Source organism: Falco punctatus, assembly GCF_963210335.1.
Source record: "Falco punctatus genome assembly, chromosome: 4".
NCBI lineage: Eukaryota > Metazoa > Chordata > Aves > Falconiformes > Falconidae > Falco > Falco punctatus.
The window spans coordinates 69,133,005-69,154,195 of NC_137583.1; the positions used below are offsets into that span (position 1 = coordinate 69,133,005).

Sequence of the window (21,191 nt, forward strand, 5' to 3'; positions counted from 1 at the left end):
GCAAATACATTTAAACCATTTGTATAAATAATAAAAACAGGTGCATGAAAGAAAATGTAACACTGAAAAAACCAAGACAGCATATGAAAGAAATCGCTTTGATTGATATGCAGTGCTGAGAACTCAATCAAAAGTGGATGAGTGGCATATTGCACATCCTGGTGGGTTGTTTAATTCTATAGCAACACCAGAAGGCTTTTAAGAAGTGTGCAACCCAAGTAAAGTAGTGCAGCAGCTCATTGCTGCTCTGGCTCTCTGCATTCCCTGGAAGTGATTTCAGTGGCAAAATAAAAATATTTTTAAAGCTTTTCTGCCTAAATTAACTTACTTCATATCTAGAAATGTCATGAAAATTTCATATCTTATCTCATGTGCTAGACCATCTACCCTTGAGGTAGTTAACATGATGTGAGATGCACCACATCTCTTGTTACCTCCTTGGATTCAGCTTTGCAGATCCTTTGGGAACATATACATGCTGTTATGACATATCATATGTAAGCACTTAATCTGGCAAATTCATTACTCAGAATTAATTTTGACTAGGAAAAGAGGTCAGGATGTTCACGCATAAAGATTACCCTGGTAATTACCAGCTCAGCTGCTAGGTAGGAAAGTTCTTGTGTGTTCCAGGACTTTCCAAAATGCTCTGTAACAAAGTGAACCATACCTATCTTGTGGTTTTTTAATTCAAGAAAATTACATGAATTATGTGTGCTTCCAGACAGTACATTCTGCTTTTTTCTTGTTATTCAGCCTTTATACACAAAGCTTGGGTTGTACCAGCTTTAAATAACAGTAACAATTTCCTCATGGAATAATAAAAAAGAGACAATGTTGATTCCTGCCTTATCACCAATTTCTACAGCTTCTTTTTTTTTTTTTTTTTACTTCTTTTTACTACACAATGAATTGGCTTATGTTTATTCTAATAAAGTAATTTTGCCGTTATCCCAGGTCTGCCTGTAACTCTCAACTATTAAAAAGAAAAAAAAATGACAAGGAGATAGATACTTAATAAAAACCCATTTTAGTTTGAGGGCCATATTCTCAGTGCCAGAGATCTGCACAGCCTCACTGCAGTCAGGGGCGCTCTCTCTGGAGAGCTGCCCCATTATGTTCACTGCTTTTTGCTCTTTTACCTGAATGGTAAAATTTTATAAAAAGCAGTGACCAAAAGCCACAGCACATCTTGGTGCAGTGATAACTACCCTTTCCCATGATGAGCTCTTCCAAATCAGTAAGAGTCCCAGGATTCTTTCCAGAAACGGTGCTTTAAAAACATCACTTTGTCCTCCCTCTCTCTGCTTGTTCACCTGCAACAGTCTGCTGCTAGCTCTCTGTTTCTAGTGCACTACTACTTTTAAGTGCTTCTGTTTGAATGGGTGCTGCTTGCTTCTTCCCAGTTTTGATATCCATTTCACAGATCTCAGTTCTGATTGAGGCAAATACTCAGGTTCTTTATTTGTAAGAGAGAAGCACAGATTAAGTGCTAAGGATTAATTTTTTGGGGCGGAGGAAGAAATGAAGGAATTAAAAAATCATAGTAAGTTCATTACTCTTCTTCTTAACAAGTGACTAATACTTAGAAATTACATTTTAAACAAAAATATGCACTTAATGAACTTCTCAGCCCTAGATTAGCCATACCACATTATCATCCACCCTGCAGAAGCAGATGCTTCACAATGCTGAATGTCAGGAGCTAGAGAAACTGTTGTGCTCCTTGGATGCTATTGCTCCAAATTCTTGGCTTTAATTTGAAGCATTACATTTCTAAACCTCAAATCTTTGAGGAAAACTTGCAGATTATAAGCAAGACAATTTTTACCAAAACGCACAGGGAGCCTGCAACAGTCACCCTGTTGATGAGATGCATCATTCCCCACCAGGGAGATGAGGTGCATCATCTCCCCCCACCAATCCAAAACAGGTCACTAATCTTGTGCCTGAACTACTGTCATCCAGTCTGTAATCTTCTTTGTCACAGCAAATGGCTTTGCATTTTTTCTTTAAAGACTATGCCAAAGACACTGCTGATGCTTAGCAAACACGGCAGTAATGATAGGAGAGAAAAAGGCTTCTGCACATTAATGTTACCGTTTTATGAAGTTAGCAAACAGTATACGGTGTGAATAACCCTGTCTTCGAATTCTTGCTGTCTCCAGAATTCCTGTGTAACGCAGCTGAACCAACACTTTTTCTTTATCAAACTTGTTTGCCTGGCGGTCGTTGTTTGGCTTGATGCACCTGACAAAATGAGGCTGGCCGACGACCATTTTGGATAACAAATCCATCAGAGAATACTGCAAGAAAGTAACAAGATGTCTGCCACATTTTCATATTCATAAAACTTGTATATAGGCCCATGTGTAGCTAAAATTTTATTCCACATGATCAGAATCATGTCCAAACCCATTTACGTTTCAGTAAGCTGGTACTTTAAGGGTACAATTCTAGCTTTGATAAGATCTTTAAGTTACTAGCATATACTACTTGAGAGAAACATTGATTCCAAATGGATGTACTAAATTTTACCCAGAACATTCTCACAAACTGCCATAATATCTCACATACAACAGAAACTTGCCTTACACTTGTTAGCTTCTCCTGGAGCGTTGTTAGGTAATTACAACCCACTTCTTTTTCCTGTTGTCACCTACTTGAAATCCTTATTCACCCAGAAAGTAAATCATCCATGTACAGATGGGAAGTGGAAGTGCACAGCAAGCCAGTAAATATTGTCATCCCTTCATTAGACCGGAGGTAACTAAGGCCACCCCAGAAGAGGGGCTGTTTAGACTGCTCTGACCTAGCATGTGCCATTCATTGTATAGGCTGATGGTGATACTACAGCTGCCCTGCCAAGAGGAAATTTTGAGGACGGCAAAACTACAAGTACACAAAATCACAATTCCAAAGTTGCATGTCTCCACCTCACCAGGGTACCAGGCTAGCAGAGGGGATGCAGTTTGTAGCTCCCCACGCTAACTGAGTCACCTCATCTGGCTGTAAACAACCTTGACTGGTGTTTTGTAAAATTGCTTCACGGGAGGATCTTATTAAAACACAAATGAAGGGGCTTATTCCTCAAGATTCAACCTGATGCAACAGAAAGAGGCATCCAGGAGGTAATGCAGTTCAGCAGTAGGCTGGATGCATGAAACTAGTGTAGGACATCAAGAGCCATATGTTTCCTATTAAAATGTGCAATTCCATTCTGGACAGACGCTGCACCATGCAGCAAAGTGCTTAATTAGCTTCATCACTAGTGTGCCAACAGAACACAAACAAGTAGGACACACTAATGGATAATTTTTTTTTCCACTCAGTCTGAGGTGGCAGATGCTTTTCGCAATCACCCATAGAATTCTATGTATGAGTAAACCACTGGGGCTGAAGCTGAATCTTCCTTTAAGAGCATTAGCTAGCATGATCTGAGCAGGGATTTCCACTACAGAAAATAATAAGAGAGAAGTGTAAATATAATTAATTCATTTGCAGCCTCTGATGCTAGATGTGTTGGTAATGTAGCACAGACACTAGGTTTGAAAGAGATTCAATAAAGTTTTCCAGCTAGAACTTTAAAACACCATGCAGCTTTGGACCACCATGATACCTAGGCCGAAATTATGCTTCACAGTCCACAAAGCTGTGCAATTGTTTTTACTACACTTTCTTCTTACTGTTCTCTGTCATAGGTGTAAATAAACTCTTACAGGTCACGAACATCACCTCAGCCATCTTTATGTTTCTTCTGGGAGAGATGACTAAGAGTTGGAAATTCAGAGCTGAGCCCAGGTCAACCAACCCTGTGCACCACTTTGGAGGACAGAATACTCTCCACAGCTATTTTCTATTGCAAGACCAGCAGCACACCCAGTGCTTGGGGAGGTCAAGAGCACTGCTGAAGGAGCCACAAGGATGGACTCAGGACAGCCTCTGAGCAGTGACCATCAAGATCTTTCTCGGGAGCTCCTGCTTCAAATTAACTTTCCCCTCTTGCTTCTTAAACTCTTAAAAGAAATGCTGTATCACTAATGTCCAGGCTCCCTTTGTCTCCCTTGGTGGAAGAATAGGCAAGTGAAAAATCAATATTGATCATCATATATCACCATGACAGAAATGTAGCTGTGTAATGAGGTACAATTGAAGATGAACATCACAATCTCCTCTGCTACACCATAAATACAGTCCACAAACTCTAAATGGATCCCTGTTGACTCTAACTCAACAGGCGTATTTCAAAAGGTGAAAGAATAAACATTCATTCTACTCTAGAAAAATGTATTAAAAGATCTGATATCTTACTCTAAAATAAGAAGCGACTGTTTGTGTTTTCATGCTGGTTGTCTCTCTCGGGTGATGTCCAGTATCTCCTGCTTCATTCTATAAAGATGAAGAAAGGAAATGACACTCTTTATCTCTGTTGAGTCTGTAGCACACTTTCCAATGCCACAATAAAGCAACCCTCAGAGATCATAATTAATTAAAAAAAAAGTATTCTAAATAGAAAAGGTTACAGCATGATCACCAGCACAAATCAGTTACACCAGTACATTACATTACTTTGCTACACAATACACAAACGTTCACACACAGAGGACACAATTTGACAATGCAGCATCTAAATAACTGCCACAAATAACCTGACAGTGTCTGAGGTCCTGTCTGTTATTTCATCACCACTGTTATTTTGGTAGTTCTCTAAGGAACTTGACTATACTCCACACCAATATTTTAACTTCTTTTTTTGCTACAATGCAGTTAGGAAACATTTTCTTCCCCCTGCAGTTGTTATAAAACTATAGCCAGAAAGAAGGGAAATGTTAGGTTTTACCTCACGGAAGGAATATGAATTGCACAACACAAAGATATCCAGCTAAACAGAAAAGAAAATAGGAGAGGGAGAAAAACCAAGGAAGGGGTTACTTGCTTACTTTTAGTACCAGTAACAGTATTGCCTTTTTAGTTTAAGGTTCAGTGCAGAACCATGAAATCAGTTTTCTTACCTTTGTATGACTGATTGATTTCTGGGGGGTCCACATCTGGTAACTGATTGTAGTTTTGCTTTTAGTGTGTGCCAGGTTACCTATGGGAAAATGAAAGAAAGCAACCTACCAAGATGCTTACATCTCATCTAAACTAAAAACTATGCTGAACCACCTTATTCATGCCCCCAGTGCAACCACATGGTTCTTTCTAAAGGTTGTTGACTTTTTCGGAGTATGTCCTCATTTCCCCTTTCACCCTTGGGTTGGAACAAGCTCTGAAGAAGATGAAGATGGAACATGGGCTGAATTTTCCTCCTTCAGCACTTACGTCATCTACTAGAGCAAAAAAATAAACAGACTGCTGCAGAAGGTAAGAAGATACATCTGAGAGCTTCCATGTGGTTTTACCCTAAGGATGTTATTGTACTATTCTAGTTCTAAGGCTACATATATATTAGTTAAAAAATAAAATAACACTACTACCCTTCTCCGGCCCTAAGGGCAAGTGACATTGCATGACTCCAATCCACACAGCTACACTCTATACTTCACTGCTCTTTTAACCTCCTGGTAAAAATAAGGTTGTATCTTTCCATAGAGCTTGTTGGAAACCATCGTTGGCCTGTGCTTTCTCTTCAAGTGTGCCTGGGTATTTCTGGGAGACTGCTAGCTGACATGGTCCAAACTTGTCCCAGGGAGGTAGCTAACAATTAATCAGAATGGGCAATCCCGTGGGAGTGTTTCAGCTACTGTTCACTGGCCCTGTTTGTTTTACTAGCACAGTTATAGTCTTAAGACTCTAACCTTGGAGTTCTTATTCAAGTAATACCTTTATTATGATGACTTGAAGGGCTAGGTGCATTGCAGTGGTTTACACAGACATGAGTCTTCTAAAGGAATAATGAAAGTTCTGCTGAGCTTTCCACCATGTCACTCTATGTTGATAAACACCACCCACTGCTGCATGCTGCCATTGCTTCTGCTAATAACACCTCTGAAATCTCACTCTTCACTGGGAGAGCCTGTAATCTCTCTGTGCTCTGCTACTACCGGTAAGAGGTGGATAAGAGTTGGATAAACAGCTGCAAATATTTGGCATGCTAAGTTAATGCGTCATGTATTTCGTGATGATATCAAGTATTAAACCTCTCTTGGGCTTAGCTGAGTATTACAGGGTGGGAAGGAAAGAGACAGGATTACTCACATCTAACTTTAGCTATCTGAAAGTGGGGTGTCTACAAGATCCCCGCTGCATTCAGTGAGAGTGCCACCTTCAGAGGAGATTCATCCCATCCTATGAGAAACACCTGAGATAGGCAAGATGGGTTGGACTCTGGGTAAACCTCTACATTCCCACTGTTTCTAGATTAGTAACTTAGATCAGAAATCTAACTTTTAATTGAGTATAGCTGGATGGTTTGGGTCAGTTTTGAAAGGCTACACGCACTGTTTCATAACATTTAACAAAGAGACTAAAACAACCTTCAAAATTATCTTGCAAAACATTACATAAGACGTGGGATCTGTTCTTGGGACCATCTGGGCCCTAACTTTGGCTCTACAGAAATTATAGTTTACTATCTTAGCAGATATCAACAAGTCAAAAAGCTCAGGCAAGGACACTGAACTCAGTGTTTTCCTAGGAACACTGGAAAACAGACCTTCAAAACCAAATCTTGCATTCCACCAGCAAAGCTCCCTTTGGGAAGAATAGAAACCTTACCAAAACCTTAGTTTCTGTAAGCTATGATAACATTTTAGAGAAATTTCCATTAGGCTCTTCCAATTTAGCTTTGCTGTTTTACTACAATTATATCTTCCATGTAGTTGTACAAGAAAGCAATGTAAAGTACTGATTGTATGGCATCAATGCCATCACACAGGGAGTAATACAACACAATAGCAAACCGGTTGTAAGACTTACCCATCATCCTAAAATGTCAGGTAGGACACTGTGCAAGGACCTGGTTCAACTAAGGTGCAACTCAGGAGTAATTTCTGTAGAGCCAGTCATAGTCCTCCACCCCGACTTATGAACTCCCCGAGGAAGTGCTCACTACTAGGACCCCATCAGTTACCTATTGTAAAGGACTAAAAGACTGGGGAAACAGAGGAGTGTCTCCTCACTCTTTGCAGCAGATGTTAGGAGCCCCAACCTTGGTTCTCTACTACTTCAAAGAAAAATTGCACTGAGACAAAACAGGCAATTTATATATGCCCTGTCCAAAAAAGGCTGGTGACTTACCTGATCCTTTCTGTTCAGTCCTCAACTCAAGGGATGCACTCCACTCCCTGTCTTGCTCCCCTACCCTGAAGAGAGGACCCTGAAAGAAGCCTCTACCAATTCCTTGGCACTTGACCAGACCAATCCCTCCCCTGCAGCTTGAGATGGTTGGGGCTCCATTCTGTATAGATTCTAGGGTTGGAAAGTTAAGCCACAAAGTGTATAACGTCATCAACAAGTGGTCATATGAAACCTAGCAGTGGTCATCATGAAGGCTACAGAAGAATAAGATTACCACAATAACAATACCTGTTTTTGTAAGAGGATGGGTTACCAACTGTCGTGTCAGATTGTTTTCAGATGATCGCAGTAGCAGCACAATATCAGCTGGCAGAGTATCTCTGTTTTTGGCTAGGAATCCACTTGCATTATATAGAACCTGTTTAAAAAGTGCATTTATGCATCTTCTGAGCTTTTGAAAAGTAATTGTAGATTTAAGCACTCTGGCATGTGGCTTCTGATATATCAAGATACACAAATAGTTTTTCAGCCATCAGGCTCGCTCTTGCTGACAGTCTTTTGATCACTGAAAGTTCTAACTTTTCAATACTGAGAACCATTATGATGCAGATCACTGAAAGCAAATCCATCATTCCAAAGTAGCTTGAAGCATTTATTTTCCCTAATGCAGTTGTGTTAATATTAGTTTTAGCTAGTGTGGATTTATCACTAGGACAAGTGTATTGCAGTCCTCCTTTATGCCAGTACATGTAAATGCCCAATTAACAATGCACTTGATTTCAACCATATTATGCAGGATTATCCATATGACTACAATCTTTCTGTCCCTTTCATATAATGCTGTACTGGATCCAGGACTTACCATTCTTTCTAGAGATCTCTGAATTAATTGTAGAAGTCATCTGCAAAATCACAAACTGCATATTGACAAATCAAATCTCTCTAAAAATTCCAGGAATGGTGTACCTAACTCGAAATGTAGCTCCAAGGCTCTATCTCACTGATGCTGTAAAAAAACCCCCACAAAACCCCCTAAACCCTGGCCTGTGAAGAAGGGTAAAAGATACTGGCATATTTGATTTAGAAAAAACCTTCACAAAACAACCCAGTAACAGTCATAAATTACAAAAAAGGCTTGTAAAGGAAGAGGAAATATAATTTTCTCCAGTTCCACACTAAAAAGAACCAGGAGTAATGAACTTGCATCACAGCAATGGAGATGTGTTAGACAGTAGGAGAAACTTCCTAATGAAAAAGCTTGTTGAACACTGGAAAGGGCTGATGGGGCACTGGTGGAACCTCTGTCTTCAGTGGCTGATATCAGGAATGGTACAGGAAGAGCTGGCTCTCTGCTCCTCAGCAGTGATACACTTCACCTCAGCTGGTGAAGTGTAGTTCAGATGAGTTACTGCAGGCCTTTTGTAGCTGGCTGTCTTGCACGGGGCAAGTTATCTTCCATCAGCTGATGGGCAGTATGTTGCCTCCTTCCATGACAGCTGCTCCAGCACTGCACAGACCCAATATAGTTTCCTATGTGAGACAGCAATGCCTACTCCATACCCTTTAAAGGAGCTCAAAAGGAGGTGGGAAGTCCTGCTTTCATAAGGCAAGGTTTAGGTGACCAGTGGCATCTTGCTGCAGTGCGTCAGCAACTCCTGAGTTTGAAAGACACATGCAGCAAGTCACCTTGTACAGGAGGGCAAGACACTGCTCATCAAATGAGTCAGAAAGCAGGGCCTGCACTATCTATCTGGCTGATGAAAAGTACAGAACTAAGTAAGGCTGATGGGATGTAGGGGGTAGTAGAAAGAATGGAGGTAGATCCACAAAGCAGTGGGAACAAGCACGGCACAGGACTTTGAAGAACGAAGAGGAAGAGCAGAGCTGCATTACATAATGGCTACGTTTCATTTCTTCTATAATACAGTCAGTTCATTTACCTGGTGACATTTACAAAAAATACACTCCTGCTATTGCTTTTTTTTTGAGGGAAAATAACTTTTCAATTTACTTTTGATCTGTAAGGCACTGCCAACATTTCCATGTCAGGCCTGAATACATGAACATTGAGAACCAACCCAGATGACCTCTTCTGCTTCCTTCCAGCCCTACCATTTCACAATCCCCAACTAAAATCATTAGGGCGCTTACCTTTCCTGCATAATGGTAAATCCCAAAGGTTAGATCTACTCTTTTGGGCCTCCAAAAATATTTTGACTTCAAATTATCTTCAAATTTTTCTGAAAGGAAACACATAACTTATCTTACTGGAGTTACTGCACAATATTGTCTTCTGAAGCTGCATTCCTCTAAGGATATTGCCTGACTTCTCAGACAACACTGAGGCACAAAATGAACTCTGATGTTTTTAAGGAAAAACATACTATAATGGTCTTGTAATAAAAGGAACTAGATAGAGAATATGGGAGCTCTTGGATCAGTTACTTACTTGTACCAATTTTTTTCTGTGTGACCTCAGAAAATTGTTTGCCTTTCTAAGCTTTGGATCTTCATATATGAAACAATGTAGTAATCCTTCCTAAGGATTCCTTGGGGAATTGTGAGGGAACACTAACTGATTGAGGGCCTCTGTGTTGTAGACTAAAAAGTATGAGGACAACAAGCTCATATAATTGCTATAGCATGGGCATTGTTACTGGATGTTATCAGGTTTTGTTTGCTGCTGGTTAAAACTCTCATCTGACACTTTGCACATACCATAAAACCATAATAAAATAAGCCATATACTTACCTACAAGTGTCTGATCTGTTGCTTGTGGGAATCGACTTTCCTCATCCAGCAAGGACAATAAACCCATTGGTTTCTGCAGGAACATATCTAAGAGGGGCCTGTTGTCCTCGTATTCTATAACTCTTGCATCAACACCTTCATATAGGTATTCATTCTGCAACAAGCATCAGAAGGCAAGTTTTGTCTACGTAGACAGAAACACTTCAGAAAGTAATTCACAGACTTAATTGTAGCAAATGAAAACTACATTGAAAAAGTGTGCTCCAGGGCTAAAGACATCAAGGTTTTACAGGAACAAATGTCGGTAGGGATTTATCACACTGTCAGGCTATAGATTTTAATTTCTCTTTGGATATGTAAGTGCTTCCTATGGTACAGTTGGTAAAGCAAGATACTTTCCGGGAATACACAAGAATTAAAGAAACAGTTGAAGAAGACTGAATGTTTGCAGATGGAGATCTCAGTGTATATTTACTTCCCAGGTCTCCAACGTAAAAAATGATCTCTTAATCTTTTAGAGCTACCTTTACTTTCCCAATTTGTTGCTCAGATCTATATGATGTACAGCGGCCAAGATTTACAAAAGTGACTACAGATTACAGAAGCCTCACTTGTGTGATCCCTCTCCTCAGACACCTGCAAAAGTTCTTATATGGAGAAGAATGGTGCACACAGTTTATAATAATTAAAGAATGGTGTACATACTTACTAAAAATGAAATAAATTGTCTCAGGTTGGCCTCTACAACATTTTCACTCCTTTTAAGGAACTAGGGAAAGGTATTCAGCAAGATTAAGAAACAATAGAAAAACTAGTGGGTCTTCTGTGGTTTATTTGTTTGTTTGTTTGTTTGTTTTTTCTCCTGAAAACTGCAAGTATCTTTGGATTTCTACCAGACTTAGAAAAACCTGGTAACAAATGCTGTGTCCACAGTGTGATGCCAAGCTTTTATATTGAAAATAATATAAATTATATCTGAAGAATACAAGAATTACTTTCTTTAATCCTTCATCAAGGCAGAGGACAGATTTACATTTACCAAGAGAAGAATGCTCTGGGGATCGCCACCCCTCCGCTACTGTCACCTGCATTACATAATGCAGTAGCAGTTATCCACTGCACAGTGCTCCCACATACACCAAGGCTGCCTTCAGTCCTCTGTAGGCTATACTATGAAACACATAATTAGGCCATTTGATCTACTTTAAAAATTATGCCTCTTCCAAAAGATAGGACTCTATAGAAGTGTTACATTAATGCATGGTGTTAACAACATAGTTGTGCTATCCTGAATTCATTGTGAGAAGAATGTCATAAACATGAATGATGGCTAATATTAATGAGTTCAAAGACCTCTAACCCTGAAAGACCTCTCCTTATGTGTCATTTACTTCAGTCTGAATGAATGAAGAAGGCAATATATTGAGCAGTTTGAAAAGGAGTTAACTGCCATATACACCAGAAAAGCACATTATTTGACTTCATACCTCTTAATCTCTTAAGTCAGAGATAAACAATGAAATGAATAAAATCAATAACACCATCCTGGAAATACACACCAAAATAAATAAATCTGCTGATTCATTTGAAAGAGAACACAGAATATATACCTAAACCCTTCCAGTATCCAGACTGATCTAATTTTGCAAGACACTTTTAACTCTAAGGATAGGTTATGGCTCAGTTTATATCCTGTATAATGGTGTAAGTAAGAATCTCTGCTACAGCCCCATGAAGGCTCCTCAGCTCATAACATTAACTTCATTCATGTCTCCCCTGGAGCAGTGGGCAGGTGGAGTTTTGCTTTTTATTTTAATCAATGACCTGAGTAGTAGCAGAATATAGGAGAATAATAAATGTATCACTGATATAGGAAAGAAGTTAATTACATACCTGTAGGAGCCAGTGGCAGAAGGGAATGAGTCTGTGTTATCTCCTAAACAGAGCACTGGAGTAGGGGCACCTTAACCAAGGGCTGCTGCTGTACTGACACACAGATGTTATGTTCGTGAAACCAGCTGTTACTGCTTAGGATTACCAAGAGTACACTTATTCAGGGGCAAAAGGGAAGAGATTGCTTAGGATGAATCTATCAGAGAAGAGTGTTTCTGTGACACTCAGACATCCTCAAACAAGCTCTCAAAAACAGCCTATCTATAATGATTAACTTTTTCCAACTTCAAATGTTGTGAGAGAGGCTGGTTTAGAGAGCTGGTAAAAGAGTTCTCCTGGAAACTGAAAGGAGGTCTGTAATAGCTGTACTACTACACTGTAACAGAAATGTCTGCTCTCCTCCCTGCCTGGCCAGTGCCCGGGGCCTGACCTCCATGCCTGCAGCTTTTGTGACCGTTCAGTCTTTTGTGTGTGCACCTTAACAACTGAATGAGTGTCAGCACTGACGGTTTCGGTAATGCTGCCGTCTGCCCAGCAGAATATGGAAGGACTTCACTCCATCACTTCCCATGGGCTCCTGGAGGATGGCTGATAAGCAAGTCTTCCAGGCACCAGTGTGACAGATGGCTCAGAAATGAGATATCACATCACATTTTCTTATGCAATGCTGGTCTTCAACCATATTATTAGGATACAAGCAGCAAGGATAAAAGCCTAATGATGCACATCATAAAACTGTAATGAAATGGATCCTATTTGAATTAATACGTTGAATCAGCTACAGGATTCTGTAATCCCCCATAATGTTTTATGACAAGAAAGCTTCTTAAAACAGCAGCTGCTCATTGAAATTCTAAAACATAATCCACTAGAAAGTATTCCTGTGGATGGGATGTCAAAAGGAATGACTGAGTTAGTTACACTAATACTTGGGCTCCTATCTCATCTTCATATTACATGGTATCTTTTCTGTTATCAAAACTAGGTAATATTAGCTTGTGCAACCTGTTTTTACTTAATAACAAAAGAATGATTAAATACATTAGGAAATGGTCTCCATGTTTAATTAAAAAAAAAAAGTAATGGCATTTTACTGAGAACATGGTATCATGATATTTTGATACAAACGGGAACACCAGCAACTTATTCAGGATGAACCTTTTCCAGTTTAAACTAGAAAATTAAATCATCATATGAATGTAAAATACATTTAGTGCAAAAAGTAGCATCCTTCCAACTGACAGTAAACTTGCCCCTTTCCAAAATATTTTAGGTATTTGACGTTACGGCTTTTACTTTTTATGAAATAATCACAAGCAAGAAAGAAATGGGAAGGCTGCCTTACTAGACAGTGTTACCTGCAGATCACGGAGCTGACAGCATTAACTTACATCGGTACCTTACATGTAAGGGAGACACCTTGAAGGACAGGACTGAAGGTGAAAAAGTTATGCTTTGCTTCATATCAACCTAAAAAAGTCTTGTGCTGGCGTTCATTCCACTTAACTGTAGACACATAAAAGAAGTGGCGCAGTGGAGAGCCTGTATTTCCTCCCCCATCCGTGGAGACAGAGATGTATCTATTTGTCCCTAGTGACTATTGGGAATCTAAACTACTTTTACCTTAAACTATACTCCTCCACTTCAGCCTTTCTGTTAAATTGGGGAAAGGATATTGCATTCAGGGCTAAAAGCCTTCATTCTTAAATTCAAGCATTAAGTCAACAATAAAGAATAAGTTCCCTCAGTTTTGACTTGTCTTCTCCACATTGGCACGCAGACACTCTGCTCTAGCGGACACCGTGAGCCTTGGGCAGTGACAGTACCACTGTTCTTTCCTACCACTTCTGAGGCCGTATTTTTGCAGGCCACACTTCCCAGGAAGGCAAAACTATCAACACTTCTCAGAAAAGAAACCACTGATAATGCTAAAAACACATCACCTGAAACACCAAAAGCCCAATTCAGCCTTGCGAGTTCATTTACTATTTGGCTTCACTGCTCAAGTTGCCAGAAAATGATTCACCTACCCTGGATCCATAATCACTGCTTGTTAGGTTGACATTGGTTAATCGAGAACAAGACTATAATCAAGTGATTTAGGCCTTGACTTCCCATTAGATACGTCAAATTTCATCTAATTGCGTGTGTCATGGAATTGAACAGGGCAAAACTAGGAAAGAAATGAAGAAATAATGTACCTGTAAGTTTTACCTCTCTTGAGGGAGGTGTGAAAGAAATTAAACTGCAGTATTCCTTGGGTAGAACTACAGGGTGCAATGCAGTGTCATGTCAGAGATTTCTGAGATGGCACAGAACGATCCCACACATCTGTCTCACATTGCACAGGGGTGTGGAGAGATACTAGCCTGGGAGCCCAGCATCAGGACAGCTCCATCAGTGTGGCAGCCAGCTTGGGCTAATGGAAGTCAGCGCGAAGGTCTCTGTGACTGCTGGCATCAGCCGCCTTCTAAACATAACTCCTGCCTTCTAGTATTGAAGTCAGGCAGACGCACAGCAAAGGGCAGCAGCCATCCTACTGTTCGGCTTTTACCTAAGTGATACTTTGTATCATTAACAAGAATAATTTCAGTCACGTGATTTTGAAAGTATTTCCTTTTTTCCCATGAATAGAAAATTTAGTAATTATACTTTATATTTCCCTGCAAATAGTTTTCTCTTATTTGTCTGCAGGGAAGGCTTGTACTTACAATTAAAGTACATTACTGGTGCTAACACAGGTGAGTCCTTACAGTGAACAGAAAAGATTCTGAAGCCACCTGCCTTCTCGAAGGCTGCTTTCTTGTGATGTAAAACTGGAACCATCCCATTATACATAAGTGAACATTGATGTCCTATAATGACTATGAATCATACTGCAAATCATCCCGTGCCATTGGGCTGTAAGGCAGAACAATACATTTGTCATTTCCTGGCTCTGAAAGGAAGGGAATTTACACCCACGCTTGCACAAACTTAATCTATATTGTTCATTCTTCACTGCTGTACTACTATCTTTGGAGACTGCTACAAGATAATATAACGAAGTTTGATATAAACTGGTGTAGTGGTGTCATGTAAATTAAAGTAGACATCTTCCTCAATTGGCATTACAGACAGAATGTGGACACTTGTATTAGGAATATTAGGATTGCTGTAAATGGGATATGAATGGAAATGAGTGTGTAAGTACCAGAAGAGTCTTAGAAGAATGGCCTGTGATTTGAATGAAGAACGTTTGTTCACAGCGATGAAATCGAGGGAAGTGTTGCTTACATCAAGATCAGAAGGCCTTCACTCACATAAAGACTGCGAGCAGAACGGAAGACCCTCCAAATCTGACAACAGGAGGATGGCCGCAAGGTTAACAGCACATCACATACGCCTTTCCTTTTCCTACGAGACCACCAAGGAAACTGACTGTAGGCATAAAGGTGTACATGTTCCAAACAAGGAAAACCAGATAATAACCTTGCCTAAAGATTATGGAGGCTGAAGTAAATAAGGTTCTGAGGCAAAGAACCATCCCATAAAAACTGGTGATTGCTAAAGGGCATAAAAGATCTGTCCAAAAACTATTTCAGCAAGAAGAACCTAAGAGACATGATGAAGACTTGCCAGCTGGTGTCCTTTGTTCTCTGTGTTGCTCACAAATGATCCTGGTCACACCACTTAAACACACACATCCCAGTGCTTTCCTGGGTGTGAGTCAATGAAATCTATGAGAGAATGAGTGGGAGCAGGTAAAATTGACATACTTAGAGATCGTGTAAATAAAGGTCACCTTTGCCGGCCATAAGGTCTGTAATTGTCATACTAATTTCATACAGGGAGAAATGAGTAAGCTGTATGTTGCCAAAATCAGAAGTTCATTTTTTCCCTCATCTCTTCAGTAGCAAAATAACCACCCTGACCTCTCTGCAGCAGGGCGCGTGCAGGAGAGCAAACTGTTGCTGCTAGATGGTGACACCACAAACCTCTGCATGAATATAGGTCTGGCCAAAATGTTCTGTATTAGGATATCTAGAAACAAGTAGAGGCAGATCACACTGAACAGGACCAAAGTCTAATTCAAAAAGAGAAGGAATATTAAAACAATATTTGCGTGTACAGGGATAGGGTCAGGAAAGCCAAGGCGCATCCATCAGCAGCAAAAAGGCAACCAGGGAAAATGCGGGCCTGCTGCTGAACGAGTGTGGATGACACAGAAAAGGCTGAGATACTTGATGCCTTCTTTGCCTTGGTCTTGACTGATAATCCCAGGTCCCTGAGACCAAAGCGAAAGTCTGAAGCAAGGAAGACGCCCTCAGTGCTATAGGATCAATTAGGGAACATTTGAGCAAAGTAGATGTACACAAGTCCATGGGACCTGGTCAGTGCCTGGATTTGACAGGAATAAATAGCGGTGCTGCAGCCTGTACTATTTCCATCTTCCAGCTGTAAGAAACAGCAGTAGCCAAGCACTCTTTTTCTAGTGTGAATTCATGCACTTTGGAAAGAAGATGCCTAAGTAATTACGGTAGTTCTGGCTAATTTCTCTCTGACTTTTAGATGGTATTAAAGACAAGAAAATACCTGTGACTCAGAATCTCGCACATAAATTATAAAAACAACTACAAGGTCTAAGACTGCAAGACAGCATTTCCTGAAATAGCTGGAAACAGGATAAAACATTGATCATAGAAAAAAAATATCATTTTACACATAGATATATACACCTCTAGACTGACACATGCATGTAGACACTTGCATACATAGACACATTCCAAACTTTTATCTGTCTCTTCCTTAAAACAAGCAGTGATTAACACTAATGAAGCACTTTTTCTACTAATAATTAAAATCAGTATTCAGACAGATTTTCATCTATGTATCATAAACCCCAATAATTTCAATAAACCACAGAAAGTATTATTTCACCTAAAATTTGAATGTTGAATGTTCTGCTCATGCAGAATTCTGAAATATTTCTATTTTCAGCAAGATTAATATTTTTTCCCAAATACGTTATTTTTTTCAAATAAAAATATTGAATAAAGATTTAAAGATAGCTAATTACTATGGAATTATTTAAAAATTTGAGGTGATCTTTTTTGAGGTTTTTCAGTATTATCTTCAATTTCATAAACTTTTATAATTACAACCCTATTTCTTTTCTCTGTTTTACATCAAATTATTTAGATTTAATGCATCATTATTTAGCTTAGATGAACTAGTTCCTGAATAAGAACAAAATAATGTTGAGATTTTCAGTTTTAATAATGGAATTTCAGTGTTCATTAAGGTTATTAGCAAGCTATTATGAACACTGCACTTTAAAAATTATGTTACTGCTCATTCATTTTTTTATTGTAAAATCAAACATTACATCACTTATGTTTTTCCTCAAGAAAACAACTGCATTTGCATCAAACCAACTATCACTGTGTTATGTTGCTTAGATACTGTAAATTTCAAGTTTAATGCATTTTATGTAAGCATTTCACTTGCAAATAGCAAGCACAGCTTCACAGAACACACACTCAGAAAACATTTGTTATAATCTGCAGTTTACAACCTATTATGGAGAAGGAGCAATGTAGTTTCTTGAGACAAGGTTTTATATGTTCAGAAATATTAAAGCTTTATCAAAATATTCAACACATACCTGTTCCCAGGCAAAGACATGTTGATTGAAGTAGAACTGAATTTGTTCATTGGCAATGTTGATACAAAGTTGTTCAAAAGAATTTTTTTTGAAATTCTCAAAGCCAAAGATATCAAGAATTCCAATGTTTAAACCATCATCATTTCCACTGCAAAGATTAAATAAACTTTCTATTGTTGCATCTTATTTTACACTAACTAGCTTCGTTATTATTTCACAAAAGGAAATAAAGGGCCAAATCTGTACACCAGTTAAACAGGGTAATTTTTGCTACATTAGATATCTCTTAAAATAACAATATTTTTTAAAAAAAATACAATAAATGCATATCAATTCAAAGATGCCTGTATTTGCAGACCAGATACACTGAATCACATAATGACCGACTCAATTGATACGTGTATAGAGGATTTACAAATTTATTTTTAAACTAGTATTTGCTAGTTATTATTCTACTGTAAAAAGCTGACTACAGTACAGAAACAAGATGTAGTTATTTTTGTTTCTCTTGTAATAAAACAGGCTTTTCTTACAAGCATCTTGAAATTAAAGATTGCTGTCATCAAATATTATTTCTTCATACTACTTTTTCACAACAATTAAAACTGCCTATTTTCACATGAAATTTGAAAGAATGAAAAGCTAAATCTTTTATGCATCTAAATAACAACTTTAAGGACCAGGGTGTGGCATGAATTTAAATTACCAATTAAGGTCTAAAGAAGTACTATTAGTAAAAACTTGTTTGAAATTTTACTTAAGGCATTCTGAGAGGTACATGGTCATTTCTGCAACTGGAAAAAAGCTTTAATATTTGTATTTATTTGCTGAAACAAAAATTTAAGAGGATATAATTTTATATCAAACTGACGTTGTGTTTGGAAACTACTCTCACAAATATATGAAACCATGCTCATAACAAAAATGACAAAAGCATTGGCACCAGCACAAATACGAGCAAATTTGACCTATGTAATCAACAGATGAATGTCAAAAGTTGACCCTGGAAAAGTATAAAGGAAAAACAGTTAGTATGTAATTTTCAAAAGGTTAAATAAGCAAAGGTCAAACATGAAAACGCCAGATGCTTGTGCTATCCATATCCACTGTATCTTCACTGCATACTATGAATAGAATAAAAACTTCTTTTTTTTTTTTTAACATGGAGATGTCATGAACAAAAGGTAGCAGACAAAAAGTAGATGAGAACACCAAATGCTCTAGTGTAGACAATATTATTCCCACAGAAAATCTTTATTCTGGAAAAGCTTTTTTTACCTTAAATGTTTGTCAGGTTTGAGTAAAGTGTTGATGCGATTGACTATCCAGCTAAAAAGGCGCCCGTAGAGTGCTTTGGCCATGGCATCTCTGACATCAGTGGCTTTTTCCACAGTGTTGGGACGAATAATTGTTTCTCCTCGAGTCACTACACAGTGAGAGGTGAGGGCCTCTTGCAGTTCATCTGCCTGAATACACAGCAAGGATGCACCTAGGAAGGAAGGTCACAGGCACAGCTCAGAGGCAGATTTTGGAAGTGAAAATACGCATATCTGCAATCAAAGCTGGAAGTGCAACGTATTATGAATAAGGGCCAAATCAAAGTCTTGAACTATGACTAATGCGGGCGTTCATGCCAAACAACTGTCAGTATTTAATCTAGTCACCAACCTTCCTAGCTTCCACTGCAGTCATTAAGTCATTCAAAGCAGAGGCCTGTAGGTTGTAAATTGCTTTATTAAGGAGGCTTCTAAATTGCTTTATCAAGGAGGTTATTTCTCCAAACTGTCTACAGAGAAATGCTAGGGAATCTAGGTGACTATGTCAGGAGTATGTAAATTGTGAGGTGTGACTATCCCTCTCAGTTATAATCCATCCATATAAGCCACTGCTGTCCTCCTTCTGCTCCAAAATAGGGGTTCTTCTTTCCCAGTTCCACAATATTTTTCTATCTATGGTAGGAAAACATGCAAGAAGATAGCATGAGGACTTCATTATCTCCCCACTTGTAGTTACTGAGAAAGAGTAGTAACTTTCTTAATAATCTTTGCCCCTTTCCCTCCTCTGTATCCTGGCAGCCTACAGTGTAAGGTTTCCCTTCCAAAGAATTAGTGAGCCATATTTCAACAGGCACAAGTGGGGAACAAGCAATGACTATCTGAGAAAGAAACTGGGAAAAAACCCTATTCAATGTGTTAATGAGGTTCTCCATCAAATGTTCAAATAACCTTGGAAAAAATCCAAAGATTTTCTTTTCAAGCATCTGCAGTATTAGTCATGTTTCCTGAATACCAGTGAACTGGTTAGTCAAATAAGCTGCATAACATGGAAGATGTTTTCTCTTTGCATTTGAATTCAGGTGGGCTTGGAATTAATCTATCTTCAGCATTTAATTATTCTTGCAAAATTTCAATGTGAATACAGTTTTCATGGATAACTCTCCTGCAACAAAAGAAATTCACTACCAAAACACTAATGGAAACCAATCTTAAATCAAGAAAAAACACTCACAATTCTCAAGGGCTACTGGATTGGAAATGTTGCTCTTGTCAATCATATGTTCAGATACTACTGCAGAAAATTCAATGTTACCCACATTTAAAATGGCAGCCAGGACACTGTACACACTTCCAAGTTCCTGAAAAGTATATTAAAAAAGATGCAATAGTTAACAGCCAGATAGATTTGTCACTTTGTTTTGTGCAATGGGCATGTGTGCGTGTTGTTTCCTGTTGTCTGCCACATGCTTCCTACTTTTAGGAATACTGTTCTCAGCAGTTATTCGCTGTTCTGTACTCCACATAGTCTTTCAAGTCTAAGACACCAAAGAGGGCAAGGCAAACTATAACCTAATCTTTCTTCCATACTTGTCAACAGGACATGATTGACATGGAGCAGGGGAAGCACAAAACAGTGGTGAACATAATCCTCTTACACAGAAAGAACTCGGAGGTTATTTATATCCACCCTTGACCATGTCTGCAGGTACAACCATGTCTAAAAATTAATACCCAGATCAACAAAACCGTAAAAAAATCTGCATCTGTGTTTCTTGGAAACAAGGTACTCCAAATAATAGGTCTGCAACAGCTCCCACTGATGTCATCAGGAAAAGTTTGACTGGGGGAAGAGTGAGACCTCACATCTCTGATTTGGCAAAGCACTTTACCCCTCAAAATGTCATTTAGAAACTGTGTACTCATCAAAGCACTTTAGTATGGACTTTAACATATTTAAATTCCAAATTATTTAGTAGGTTCTGAAGGGGATTCTGCCTTGAAAAAGGCTAATATTAGCCTGGACAGTGAAGAGATACAGACAGTACATTATTTTAAGTACTTATATATGGCAAATAAAATCATATTTGCAATTAATGAAATAATGATGTCATTGCAGGTTTGACTTAGTTTTGAACTGAATTTTCATCTGAACTGTGGACATCTGTATACTTGATGATCTGAGTATTTTCTACTCAGAAATGCTGAGGTGTTCCTGTAAAGCAGACAAGGTTTGAAGCTTGGAATCTGTGATACTATATATTTTGAGGCACGCAGTAATAGTGTATTTTTTAAATAGCAGGTTTACAAGCTTTACAGTAGTTTTATAAGAAACAGTTCTGTAAATTTGATTGGTATTTTATAATGATGGACTTTTCATAATTGC

At 38.6% G+C, this 21,191-nt stretch overlaps 1 protein-coding gene across 11 annotated transcripts in view; it reads right to left on the minus strand.

Moving 5' to 3' along the window:
* MYO3A (myosin IIIA) overlaps positions 1 to 21,191 on the minus strand; it is a 145,008-nt gene that overhangs the window by 29,525 nt on the left and 94,292 nt on the right. For 8 of the 11 annotated variants that reach the window (XM_080386051.1, XM_080386050.1, XM_080386049.1 and 5 more), the window contains 10 exons: positions 20,040 to 20,166; positions 18,810 to 19,020; positions 17,532 to 17,679; positions 9,992 to 10,145; positions 9,391 to 9,479; positions 7,528 to 7,657; positions 5,013 to 5,092; positions 4,841 to 4,882; positions 4,312 to 4,389; positions 2,101 to 2,306 (listed from right to left, as the gene is read on the minus strand). In XM_080386051.1, coding sequence (XP_080242177.1) covers positions 2,101 to 2,306; positions 4,312 to 4,389; positions 4,841 to 4,882; positions 5,013 to 5,092; positions 7,528 to 7,657; positions 9,391 to 9,479; positions 9,992 to 10,145; positions 17,532 to 17,679; positions 18,810 to 19,020; positions 20,040 to 20,166 — 1,265 coding nt within the window. Of the gene's footprint in view, positions 1 to 6; positions 2,307 to 4,311; positions 4,390 to 4,840; positions 4,883 to 5,012; positions 7,166 to 7,527; positions 7,658 to 9,390; positions 9,480 to 9,991; positions 10,146 to 17,531; positions 17,680 to 18,809; positions 19,021 to 20,039; positions 20,167 to 21,191 lie in introns of those variants that run through there. The other 3 variants (XM_080386045.1, XM_080386053.1, XM_080386046.1) reach the window with 3 other exon arrangements.